The following is an 11,272-nucleotide window of genomic DNA, read 5'->3' on the forward strand; positions in this document are numbered from 1 at the left end:
ATATGAAAATGTCGGAGGATGCGTACCGCCGCCGCTCGCCACGCTTCGGGTTGGCGTTGATAGTGGGGGTGGCGTAGGGTGCATTTAACATTGTAAGCACCCATTAGGGTGCTTATACAATTAAAAATCGTATAGGGGGGGCAATTAACTGTTGAAAAAACCCATTAGGGTGCTTATATAATATAAAATCGCATCACATCGCATGCGGGCATATGTCATGCGATGCGATACAATGCATACGATGCCATATGACTGAATATCGTGGGCGCCGTGCTAGGAAACAAGGGTACTCTTTACCTAGCACGGCGCCCACGATTTTGATCGTGGGCATCGCCGGTAAAAAAAATCGCGGGCATTGAATGCACTAAAAATCGGGTGCGACGCGACCGACGCGATGCCCGCGATTTCCCATAGGGAACAATGTTAAATGTCTCAATTGACCCGATTTTACTGTTCAATGCCTCAATTGACCCGATTTTTCCATAGGAAACAATGTTAAATGGCCCACAGAGGCCAAATAGCCACCCTGAATTGTGAAATGGCCCCCACAATTGTTAACGCCACCCCACGATCAACGTCAACCCGAAGCGTGGCGAGCGCAGCGAGCCCGCGAGGGGCGGCGGTACGCGTCCTACGACCTTTTCATACCCCCACTATCAACGTCGGCGTGGAGTTGAGAATAGAATAGTGTGGCGAGCGCAGCGAGCCACCGAGCCCGAAGCGTGGGGACGCGGATACCTTCACAGGTAAACGCGTCCCTTCGCGGGCTTCACAGGTATCCGCGTCCGCTCGCCACGCTTCGGGCTCGGTGGCTCGCTGCGCTCGCCACACTATTCTATTCTCAACTCCACGCCGACGTGGATAGTGGGGGTATGAAAAGGTCATAGGACGCGTACCGCTGCGCTCGCCACGCTTCGGGTTCACGTTGATCGTGGGGTGGCGTTAACAATTGTGGGGGCCATTTCACACTTCAGGGTGCCTATTTGGCCTCTGTGGGCCATTTAAAATTGTTTCCTATGGAAAAATCGGGTCAATTGAGACATTGAACAGGAAAATCGGGTCAATTGAGACATTTAACATTGTTCCCTATGGGAAATCGCGGGCATCGCGTCGCACCCAATTTTTTAGTGCATTCAATGCCCGCGATGGGCGCCGTGCTAAGTAAAGAGTACCGAAACAAGTACCGTAAATCCATTGCTTTATTATTTGTGCTTCCCTCTGAGTTTTTCACCTGAGCCATTATATCATCACAATAGATTTATTTATTTTTAGCCACGCTCTCTGCCCTGATTACACCCGTGTTAGAGTGCGGTCGTGTGGTCGTGTGTCCTGCGCTAGGACAGTAAAAAACTAAACACTGTAGTTTAGAGAAGATCAAAGTACAGCACCAACAAAAGCCGTGTTTGCATTCACACAGTGGGTGAGGTATATATATACGGATATGTTGTAGTTATATATGTGAGAGTTAGAGGGGAAAATAACATATTGTGTATATTCTAAAATAAAATAGTCTCAAATATCCCAGACAGGGTCTGTATGTGTGGTGACATCTGTGATAACTATCAACAAAGTTACATATGGAAATGAGTGGTACGGCTCGGAGGGGGGGACTTGAGGAGGGGAGTATTGGGGGCGTAGCCTAGCATTTCCGGTTCCCATTTTGATAACCTAACTTTTATTTTATATTGATAAGTAGAGAAGAATTCAGACTATCTATCTACTAGATGGTGGGCAGTACAGAAGGCGTACTGGTTAGCATTACTGCCTCACAGCGCTGAGGTCATGGGTTCAATTCCCGCCATGGCTCTAACTGTGCAGAGTTTGTATATTCTCCCCGTGCTTGTGTGGGTTTCCTCCGGGTACTCCGGTTTCCTCCCACAATCCAAAAATATACTGGTAGGTCAATTGGCTCCTAACAAAGTTAACCCTAGAATGTGTGTGCGCGTGTACATGTGGTAGGGAATATAGATTGTAAGCTCCACTGGGGCAGGGACTGATATGACTGTTCAAGTATTCTCTGTATCGCACTGCGGAATATGTGTGCGCTATATAAGAAACTGGTAATAAATAATAAATAAATAGATGGAGCGCCGGGGCTCACCCGCTGGCGAGATGGCACTCCATCACACGTGTCCCAGTTACCTTGCAGGCTGGGATGCCAACCCTTCCTGTCTCCACTTTAGGGAGATGGGGACTGTGTCGGGAACCGGCGACTAGGGCCCAGGTGGAGCTCCGTTAGAAGGGGATGCGCGTGTGTCGTGTGTGTCATGTGCGCGCATCCCCTCCTCCGGCGGCTGGCGATCCATCTGTATATACACACACATACACACTGCCTATTTGGTATTTATCAACATACAAAATTGAAGTTGAAATTACCATTTATCATTTATTATTTGCAGCTGATGGGCATTTTTGGGGGGTTAGCCGCAATTATAAAGTACCACCAGCATGTAAGAAGGATTGGCCGCAGGAGGAATCTCTAATAACTGCTGTGATCCATCCTGCCCTGCTCACAGCCACATCTGCCATAGGTTTCGATAAGACCTGACCCTGCCTCTGTACGGTCATATATCCATCCGTTACGATTGCATATTGCAATGTGATCCTAAGCTGTAGATCCTACCCAGAACGCATTGTTTATGCAATTCTATAGTAAACGGGCCCCTAATAAACACATTGGTGCCACCTAGTGACAGTTTTATGGCAGTACAATTGCTATCTCATTTTATAAAAAGCTAATGTCACAATGTTGGAGCTTTCTCCTCTTACTGATAGTGTTATTCTTTAAAAACGGATCTCATGTTAGTTTTAGTTTGTTTTTGTACTGACTCTATTCTGATTATTATTTATGCTATTGAGACGGTTTATCATTGCCTACTCAAGGTTTGTTTAAATAGAAAAAGAAACAAATGTCAATTTTGCTTCTCTCCATTATAAATGGTGGCTTGCAATGTAGGAGGATTAGTTATGGATAGCTGTACAGTGATGGCTGCTTGCTAAAATACAGCTAAATGAATCTATAAAATTAAAAACAAACTCAGCACTTCAACTTTAAAAATAAATAAATTGAAAATGTTGCATTGTTGAGAAAAATACAATGTTAGGTTTGAGTATCATTCAACCAGAACCTGGTGTTCCTACCAACCTCACCTCTTTTGCATTCTGACCCACGCATTTCACTATACTCTTTTTCAGAAACAAGACAGACGTCTGGGTAAAGTGCACATATTTGGTCATTTCATTTGCAATTTTTGGAAAAGTAAAACACAAAATAAAGCATTATATATATATATATATATACACAACATACATTTCCCATGTTTTTTTGGCAGTGCAGTTCCTAAAATGCTCACAAGAGTTTCTGCTGGCTGTGAGCGCCCTCTGTAGCGACACTATGTACAGTTGTTGGCACATTATATTGCAAAGAACAGACAGGGAGGGGAAGTCAGCACACAAACAGATGATCAAAACCCTCCAGGAAAAAAATGACTAAAAGCTATGTAATGCCCACGGAGCAGAGCACCACGTCTGCTGCGAATGTCCTGAAAATAAAAGTGCTTCAAGGACAGCCCATTTCTAAAACAAGATCATTGAAACAATCCTCAGCTGCGGCCAGTCTCATCCATTCACTGGCCGCAGAAACACCAACCAACACTATTTAGCATTGGCCGGTCTTTAGGTCCACAGGGGCCCAGGTCCACGGACAACTCAGCGCCCTAGGCTGCTGCAGCCCTTTTCTGTTTTTTTTTTAAGCAGTTTTGGGTTCTGCTCATTCTGTCCGTTTCAGAGAAGCGCCGTCTGTGCACGATCGTCAGTGTCCGCAACGCCCGGTGCCAAATCTCTGTGTATGTCGTGTACACATCTGTCCATTATTGTGGAGAACTTTAGCACTTCCTCTTTTCCCACAACCCCAGCTCATTTTTGGGGGCTATCGTAAAAATGGGTAGTGGTTTCCAGCGCGTTGGGTGGTCGTTACCGCTGCAAAGGTCTCTTCTCAGCAGAGTGTGTCTGTATTAAATGACAGCTGAGCCTGTGGGAAACAAAAGCAAGAAAACTGAAGTCATAACACTCAGAGTTCAGATTGTCCTCCCTCTCTCTAGTGCAGGTTCTCCATCTCTCGAGGATCTACAAATCCCAGCATGCCCTTGCGGCAAGATGTGATTGGCTGGGAAATGGTGAGTAATGTCAATCAACCGGGCGAGATGTGGAAAGTGTACCAGTGGGGAAGAGACATATGGACTGTACCGGGGGAGATAAGGGAAGTATACTGGAGGGAGATGTGGGAAGTGTACGGGGGGGGGGGGAGACATAGGGAACGTATCGGGGCAGATATGGAAAATATACAGTGGGGGAAATGTGGAAAGTGTACCGCGGGGGGGGGGGGGGGGGGGGGTGTGGGGTTAATATGGGAAGTGTACAGGGGGGGAGATCTGTGAAGTGTACCCGAAGGGGGGGGGGGTGATGTGTGAAGTATCGAAAGTGGAAAGTGTATGGTGGGGGGATGTGCAAAGTGTACCCTGGGGAGATGTGGAAAGTGTACTGGGGGCAAAAAGATGTGGAAAGTGTATCGGGGGGAGATGTGGAAAGTGTACTGTGAGAGATATGGTGTGTGGGGGGAAGGGGCAGACTAGATGGGCCAAATGGTTCTTATCAAATTCTATGTTTTTATGAATGTGGAGAGTGTAACCTGGAAAGATGTGGGAAGTATACTGGGTGGAGATGTGGAAAGTGCACCGGGGGGAGATAGACTGAGGGAAGTGGTGTAAATGGGGATAAAGACTGTGATAAGCATATTAGGCAAGGGAAAAAGACCGGTTAAGGGAGGAAGAGATTTACTAACATGACTATTATATGCAATGGTGCTGCTTCGTATTGGACATTGAAAATATTTTTTTCATCCTGTTGGTGAAACTGATGATATAGTGGCGTCTTTAAAAAACACGGCATAGTAAATGCCACCCAAAGTCTGTTTAGGGAGAGACAAAGCGGGAAATGTCTGCTAAAGATAGAAATCACCCATAGCAACTAACTAGCTTCTGGCCACCATTTATCAAGTACATTCTATAAAATGAGTTGATTGGTTGCTATGGAAAACTTTTCCACTCTTTAGAAGGATTGATGCATCTCCCCCATAGAGAGACTGCGGTGAGTTTAGAGGAGCACGGTGTAAACCCAAAGCCACCATGCTGGTCTTACCCTCTCCTCCTCAAAGCTGATCAGTCCCTCATCGTCCGTCTCTAGATCTTCCGTCTCCTCCACAACCAGGGCACGCAGCTCGGTGGGCGTTGTCCGGCTCCGCAGAAGACTCAGCACTCGCTCCACGGGAGATGGAACCGTGCAGCTATTGGTGGCCTCTTGCTGCTCCAGGTTATCACTCTGCTTCTTGGCAAAGTTAACAAAGACCTGCGGGTGTGAAGATGGTGGGCACTCCGTTACCAAGGGCAAAAAAAAACCGTGAAGATCTGAAGCACAGGTCTAGTTCCAACCAATCCGCTTCTGACTGTCATTTTTTAAACACAGCCTGTATTATTCTATTTTCACATGATTTATAGGCATTAAAGGCCGGACGTGGATGAGAACTTACATTGTCTAGTGTGGTCTGACTAACGGAATAATCCTCGATTCCCAGCACGTCCACCACCTGCTCCATCTTACTGAAGACCTGGGCCAGAGACACCTGCTCAGACTTCAGCTGGTATTGGACCTTGGTGTGGTGCCGCTCCTGCATGACCCAAACGCATCAGTATAAAACACATGACCACACAGCGTGATCTGTCAATAATTAAGCAGATCTTCAGCAGTAACGCTCACGCTCATACTTACTTTGAGAACAGCTTCTGGAAAGTTCCTATTAAAAAAACGCACGACTTCCTTGACATTGACGCTAGATTTCATCCTCACGGTGATCATGTAGCCATCACCAAACCTGTGTGGCATATAATATGATGCATCAGACTGTAGCAATAGGAAATGGAACACGGAGGGCTAGGGTGGAATTGGGAGCAACGTTCTCCTCAAGGACATTAGATAAACCAGAGATGCGTACACCTACATACAGACAGTAGATGGCAGTAGTTACTCAGTCGGGATTGGTTTGAAATACCGGCGGTCGGAATCCCGCCAGGGGGGATGTGGATTGCCCCCCCTTGCGGGCTCGCTGCGCTCACCACGCAGCGGGCCCGGTGCCTTGCTACGCTCGGCACACTAATTTATTCTCCCTCTATGGGTGTCGTGGACACCCACAGAGGGACAAAGTGCCGGGATTTTGACCGCCGGGATTTCAACTGCATCCCACCCAGTCAATGAGTACTCACACAGCTGTACACCACTTGCAATCAGCCATGCTACATATAATATTATGTTACAGAATAGAATAGAATCAACTTTATTGGCCATGTATGCTTGCGCACACTAGGAATTTTTTGTGGATTACAGGGCAGCATCAAGCAGGGATGAAGGGGGGGGAGGACATTACATACGTTACATTAAGACATTACATACTGGGGGCACATGTTGTCACGCAGATGGCTATCGTAAAGATTTGCTCACCGGTTTTTCAGATGCTGGATGCTGCCGAGACATTTCAGTCGTCCGTTGACCATTATTGCCAGCCGGGTGCAGAGAGCTTCACATTCTTCCATGCTGGGAAATATAGGTCACATTAATAGGCCAGGGGAGGCAGCCATTTTGTCAAAGCAATATGTATTTCCATCCATGATGGTCCCGTACACAATATGGCTGCCTCCGCTATGTGCAGACAACAAGCACACGTCAATACTTTTTCAGCCGGCATAAACCTCTAAACTGGTGTCTGGTTTATGTGTCACAAAAAAATTATTGGATTTAAATATACCGGTACACTTATTCCCTAAGTACAAACTCAAATCCCAGTAATGATGTCACTGCTATACCTGTGTGATGTCAGTACCAGAGACCGCCCCGTTTTGATGATGTCAAGGATTAGATTCCACAGGAAGCGGCGAGCTTTGGGATCCATTCCCGTCGTGGGCTCATCCTGTACATAGAGGGAAGAGATGTCATAAAATGACACAGGACAAATGTTTGCACAACCCCCACCCTCTGCGCCTCACGGGTACCAGAGGGATTCTGGGAAATAAAACACAATACGCACTGTATAGTATATATGTTAGATGCCCTTGACAGGGCAGTTTAATAAATATACAATGATGCTTGTTCCACAATTGCCCTTAATAAACTAATTCTCACAATAAATATCTGTTACGCTCAGGTAACGCATGCATGGCTCATGGCTCACCAGGAAGATGAAGGATGGGTAACCAATAAGTGCTATGGCAGTGGACAGCTTCCTCTTGTTGCCACCGCTGTAGGTGCCCGCTGGTTTGTCTGCATATTGGGCCAACTCCAGCTTCTCCAATGCCCATTTCACCACCTGGTAGAAAGAAAACGCCTCAGTCTCATATCTCAGGAGCCATCGCTTGGGCCTGTGCTAAGTGCTTCAGCGCTGGACAATCTCAAAAGTTCTTAGGACAAGTTGTGATCTGACATTTTTCTTATATTGTCATACCTCGTTCCTTCACCATCATATAGTCCCTACTCCCCCATATGATCCCTACACCATCATCTTGCTCTTATGCTGTCATCCCCCACCGGGGATGCTGACCATATGTTACCTACCAGGCTGCAGCAACGACCAGTGGTGGCGCTGATGACTGCCTAGGTGCTGTGCAGCTCGGTGGGTATGTGTTCCCTGTGTGATAACTGTACAGTCTCTGCCTGTATTGTTACCTCCCTGGCTGTTGCAACGACCAGTGGCGCCACTGATGGCTGCCTAGGCGCTGTGCTGCTCAGCAAATATATGTTCCCTGTTTCTCCCCTGTACATGTCCATCACCCTTCCCAGGGTACATCTAGCATATACCTGTATGTGTTATGTATATCTGTACTGTCACGGTTTAACTGTTACCTAACTGGCTGTTGCACAGCAATCCAAATCTAATTCCTAGTATACGCAAGTATACCTGGCCAATAAAGTGGATTCTGAGACCAGGTTCCTTTGCCGTCATATAATCCCTACGCCCTCATCTTGTTTTTATGCTGTCACACCATGTTTACACCCTCATTTTATATTGTCATCATATGTTGTTCCTGCACCCTCATATATTGGAAAGCATTTCAATATACAGCAGATCCCTTATGGTTATTCCAATTAGACTGAATGATCTGAAGGCCTAATATCATTTCAATAAACAAAAAATACACAAGTGACCACCACATCGGTGTACAACACACTACGGATGGCCATCGGAAGCCGATAGTTCGCAACCATCAACGTATTCAATCCAATGGAAGTACTTCTTGCCATCCATCGGATGCTGCTTTCTGATGCCCATCCAACAGCTGACTTGTTTCTGTAACTGTTGACACCCGGAAGCGGAGTCCGTAGTGTGCGCCTGCACACAGTATATTCATCGATGGTAATACCATCGAATGGTTTCTATGCGACGGTTAGTAGCCATCGCATCGCATGATTGCTGTCTGAAGGCATGTAACCATTTGACGCCACCAATGTTCATCCCTACACCACACAGACCTTGAGACTCACCCTTTCCTCATCTTTCCAGTGTATCCCCCGCAGGCGGGTGTACAGCTCAAGGTGTTCCTGTGCAGTCAGCTCATCAAATAACGCATCAAACTGGGGGCAGTACCCGATACTCTGCTGCACCTGGAGAAGCTCTTTCAGTATGCTGTAACACAGAAGTACCGGTCAGGCTCAGGGTATCTCTGCTGATCAGGTGTTAAATCAGATTAACTGAGCTCCCTTTCAGGAGCTGCATTTTGCGGAGGACTAAACACGCATTTTTTAAACATAAATGGTGAAATGCGTTGTTCCCACTGCAGCTCTGCAACACTAAACTAGTGCTAGCACAGTGTGGTCTGCATATCAGTGCTGAAATACAGACCACACTGTGCTAGACGCAACACAGAAGAGAGCGACATCCAAGGCAGGGAAGTGTAACTGCAAAGGGTTTGGAAGGTGCAAGGTTCTAGAACAGGGCTGGGCAATAGCGGCCCTCCAGATGTTGATGAACTACACATCCCAGCATGCCTTGCATGAGTTTCAGCATGGCCACATAGCAAAACTAATGCAAAGCATCCTGGGATGTGTAGTTCATCAACAGCTGGATGGCCACTGTTGCCCAGCCCTGTTCTAGAATGAACACTACTAAACCTAAAATCTATGTTGGCTTCTATTAAAAACTACATACATTTCTAAATATTATACATAAATGTTCCTCTGTTTCCATACTTGAGAGGTTTGAGGCTGTGTTTGAACTTAATGTGCTAGAATTAGACACTACCCTGCTACCAGCTATTTAATGATGTCCCCGTGTATCTATGTTCCATGACTTTGGAGCTGATTCGGCGATGGACGCAATGTTGATGTTCCACGCAAATCATTTCCGTCAACTTGCCGTTGCAATTCAACTTGCGATGAGGATTTATTGGCACGTTGATTGACAGGAAAGGACCGTTTGGAGGTGTTAGGGGAGAGTAGATAAAGTAACGCAGATGTGGCTTTACCGTTTCGGGCATCAGTGGCAAACTCCTACTTACAAAAACATGGCGCCTGCATCGCTATTGCCATGTCTAGTCTGCTTATCCACCAGTCTACACATAAACCCAAGGTTCCATGTCCTTGCATATAGGCCGAGAAAATCCAATTGAGTCGGGCTCAGAGAGCGCTGATATAACACAAAGGGGGATTATATAAAACGTTGTCCCTATAAAACGTTACCTGTGACCATTGATGAAAGCTTCTCCACCAGTGGTGCTCTCATCCCCAGTTAGCATCTTGAATGTGGTGGTCTTCCCAGCTCCATTTACCCCAAGAAGTCCGAAGCATTCTCCAGGCTGGACACCAACGCACAGCCGATCAACAGCCAGAATGCGCCCCATCTTACGGGACTTATACACCTGGAGATGGAAGCACAACGTTGGTCATGAACTGGTCTTCATACAGTCAAAAACAGTTCACCAAAGTGGGGAAAAGGAACAAGAAGATAACTATAAATGACCCATGTTTTGAGCAGAGATGTTGCGATACCTTTGTGAGGTTCTCTATCTTCAACATATCATTATCAGCTCCACCCCTTAAAACTCTCTGCCTCTCGTTTGCCACATCGATGTCATCATCCTCAATGGGCTTGTCAGAAATGGGGAGGCGTCTGTAGGACAAGAGAAACAATGAGATCATCATACAGTTCCCCCAAAATGTGCAACAATACAGGGAAGGGACAAATAACGTGGCCTATGCCCAGTGGTTGACATGGCCTAAATCTAGAATGCCACCATCATAGAGTAGCCCTGATTGAATGCCAGACGGGAATGTTGCATGTTAAATGGAGCCACCGCCACGGTCTACAGCAATGAGAAGAAGCTTGTTGGCCACTCAAGAAAAGTGGCAGTTGCCTGAGGTTTGCTGGGATGGAGTCTTGCATATAGTCGGAGAATAAAGAGGTCTACTTACTGTGGTTTGCGGAAGAAGTTGTACTGACACATGATAGTGATAAAGAATCCCACAAATCCTTCTATGGTCATGGCCACCAGACCCCGGGTGACGATATCCCAGTCAAACGGAGACTTCATCTTATCAAACTGGCCTAAAACAAGGAATAAAACAAATCATTTCTATAGGATGTGTCCTGATCTAGAACATAGTGGAGGTTGTCTATCAGTGTGTAGTAAATCCAATATTTAGCTGCTCAACTATAAATGAATTATTGCGAATTGATCTGAAATATCTCCGTTACTATCAGGAGGACTGGATCGGCTCCAGCATCACCCGCAGGTGGTGGAGGTCTTACCTATCTTTGCGTAGTACTCATTGATGTATTCATTATAGGCCAACTCCATCAGCCCATGCCCCAGGTTGTAGTTGGGGAAGATCAGGAAACAGCTCTTGAGATAACTGTTCACCAACTTCAGATCCTGCAGGACACAGAATGTCATAAGTGCCGAGGTCAAACAAGAGTAGACCGAAATAAAACAATAACAATAATTAAAACGTAGCTTCTGGGGATGTTGTCCACTGCATTAGCAACAGATTAGCTGGTACTTTATCTTTCTCTTTCTCTATTTCGAATGCAATGCACAACTAAAGCAACCGAGCAATGCCGGGTACCTCAGCTAGTATATCTATATAGGTGTTACCTGAGAAGATGAACTGTTCCTAGCACCAGTCCTGTGACATATATATCTACATGGGCGTTTTCTGAGTAGATGGACTGCTC

The 11,272-nt window shown here is 46.2% G+C and overlaps 1 protein-coding gene across 1 annotated transcript in view; it reads right to left on the minus strand.

Annotated features, from left to right (window-relative positions):
- Nucleotides 1-3,215: 3,215 nt before the first annotated feature.
- Nucleotides 3,216-11,272, minus strand: part of ABCA2 (ATP binding cassette subfamily A member 2) — an 84,978-nt gene continuing 76,921 nt past the window's right edge. Inside the window, exons 38-49 of the mRNA XM_083158646.1 lie at nt 10,847-10,970; nt 10,510-10,642; nt 10,087-10,207; nt 9,778-9,956; nt 8,584-8,725; nt 7,277-7,411; nt 6,912-7,015; nt 6,550-6,642; nt 5,824-5,926; nt 5,585-5,722; nt 5,197-5,403; nt 3,216-4,030 (exon numbers count right to left, since the gene is read on the minus strand). Coding sequence (XP_083014772.1) covers nt 3,995-4,030; nt 5,197-5,403; nt 5,585-5,722; nt 5,824-5,926; nt 6,550-6,642; nt 6,912-7,015; nt 7,277-7,411; nt 8,584-8,725; nt 9,778-9,956; nt 10,087-10,207; nt 10,510-10,642; nt 10,847-10,970 — 1,515 coding nt within the window. The 3' untranslated portion in view covers nt 3,216-3,994. The remainder of the gene's footprint in view (nt 4,031-5,196; nt 5,404-5,584; nt 5,723-5,823; nt 5,927-6,549; nt 6,643-6,911; nt 7,016-7,276; nt 7,412-8,583; nt 8,726-9,777; nt 9,957-10,086; nt 10,208-10,509; nt 10,643-10,846; nt 10,971-11,272) is intronic.

Source organism: Crinia signifera, chromosome 9 (genome assembly GCF_055691185.1).
Source record: "Crinia signifera chromosome 9, ASM5569118v1, whole genome shotgun sequence".
NCBI classification, from domain to species: Eukaryota; Metazoa; Chordata; class Amphibia; order Anura; family Myobatrachidae; genus Crinia; species Crinia signifera.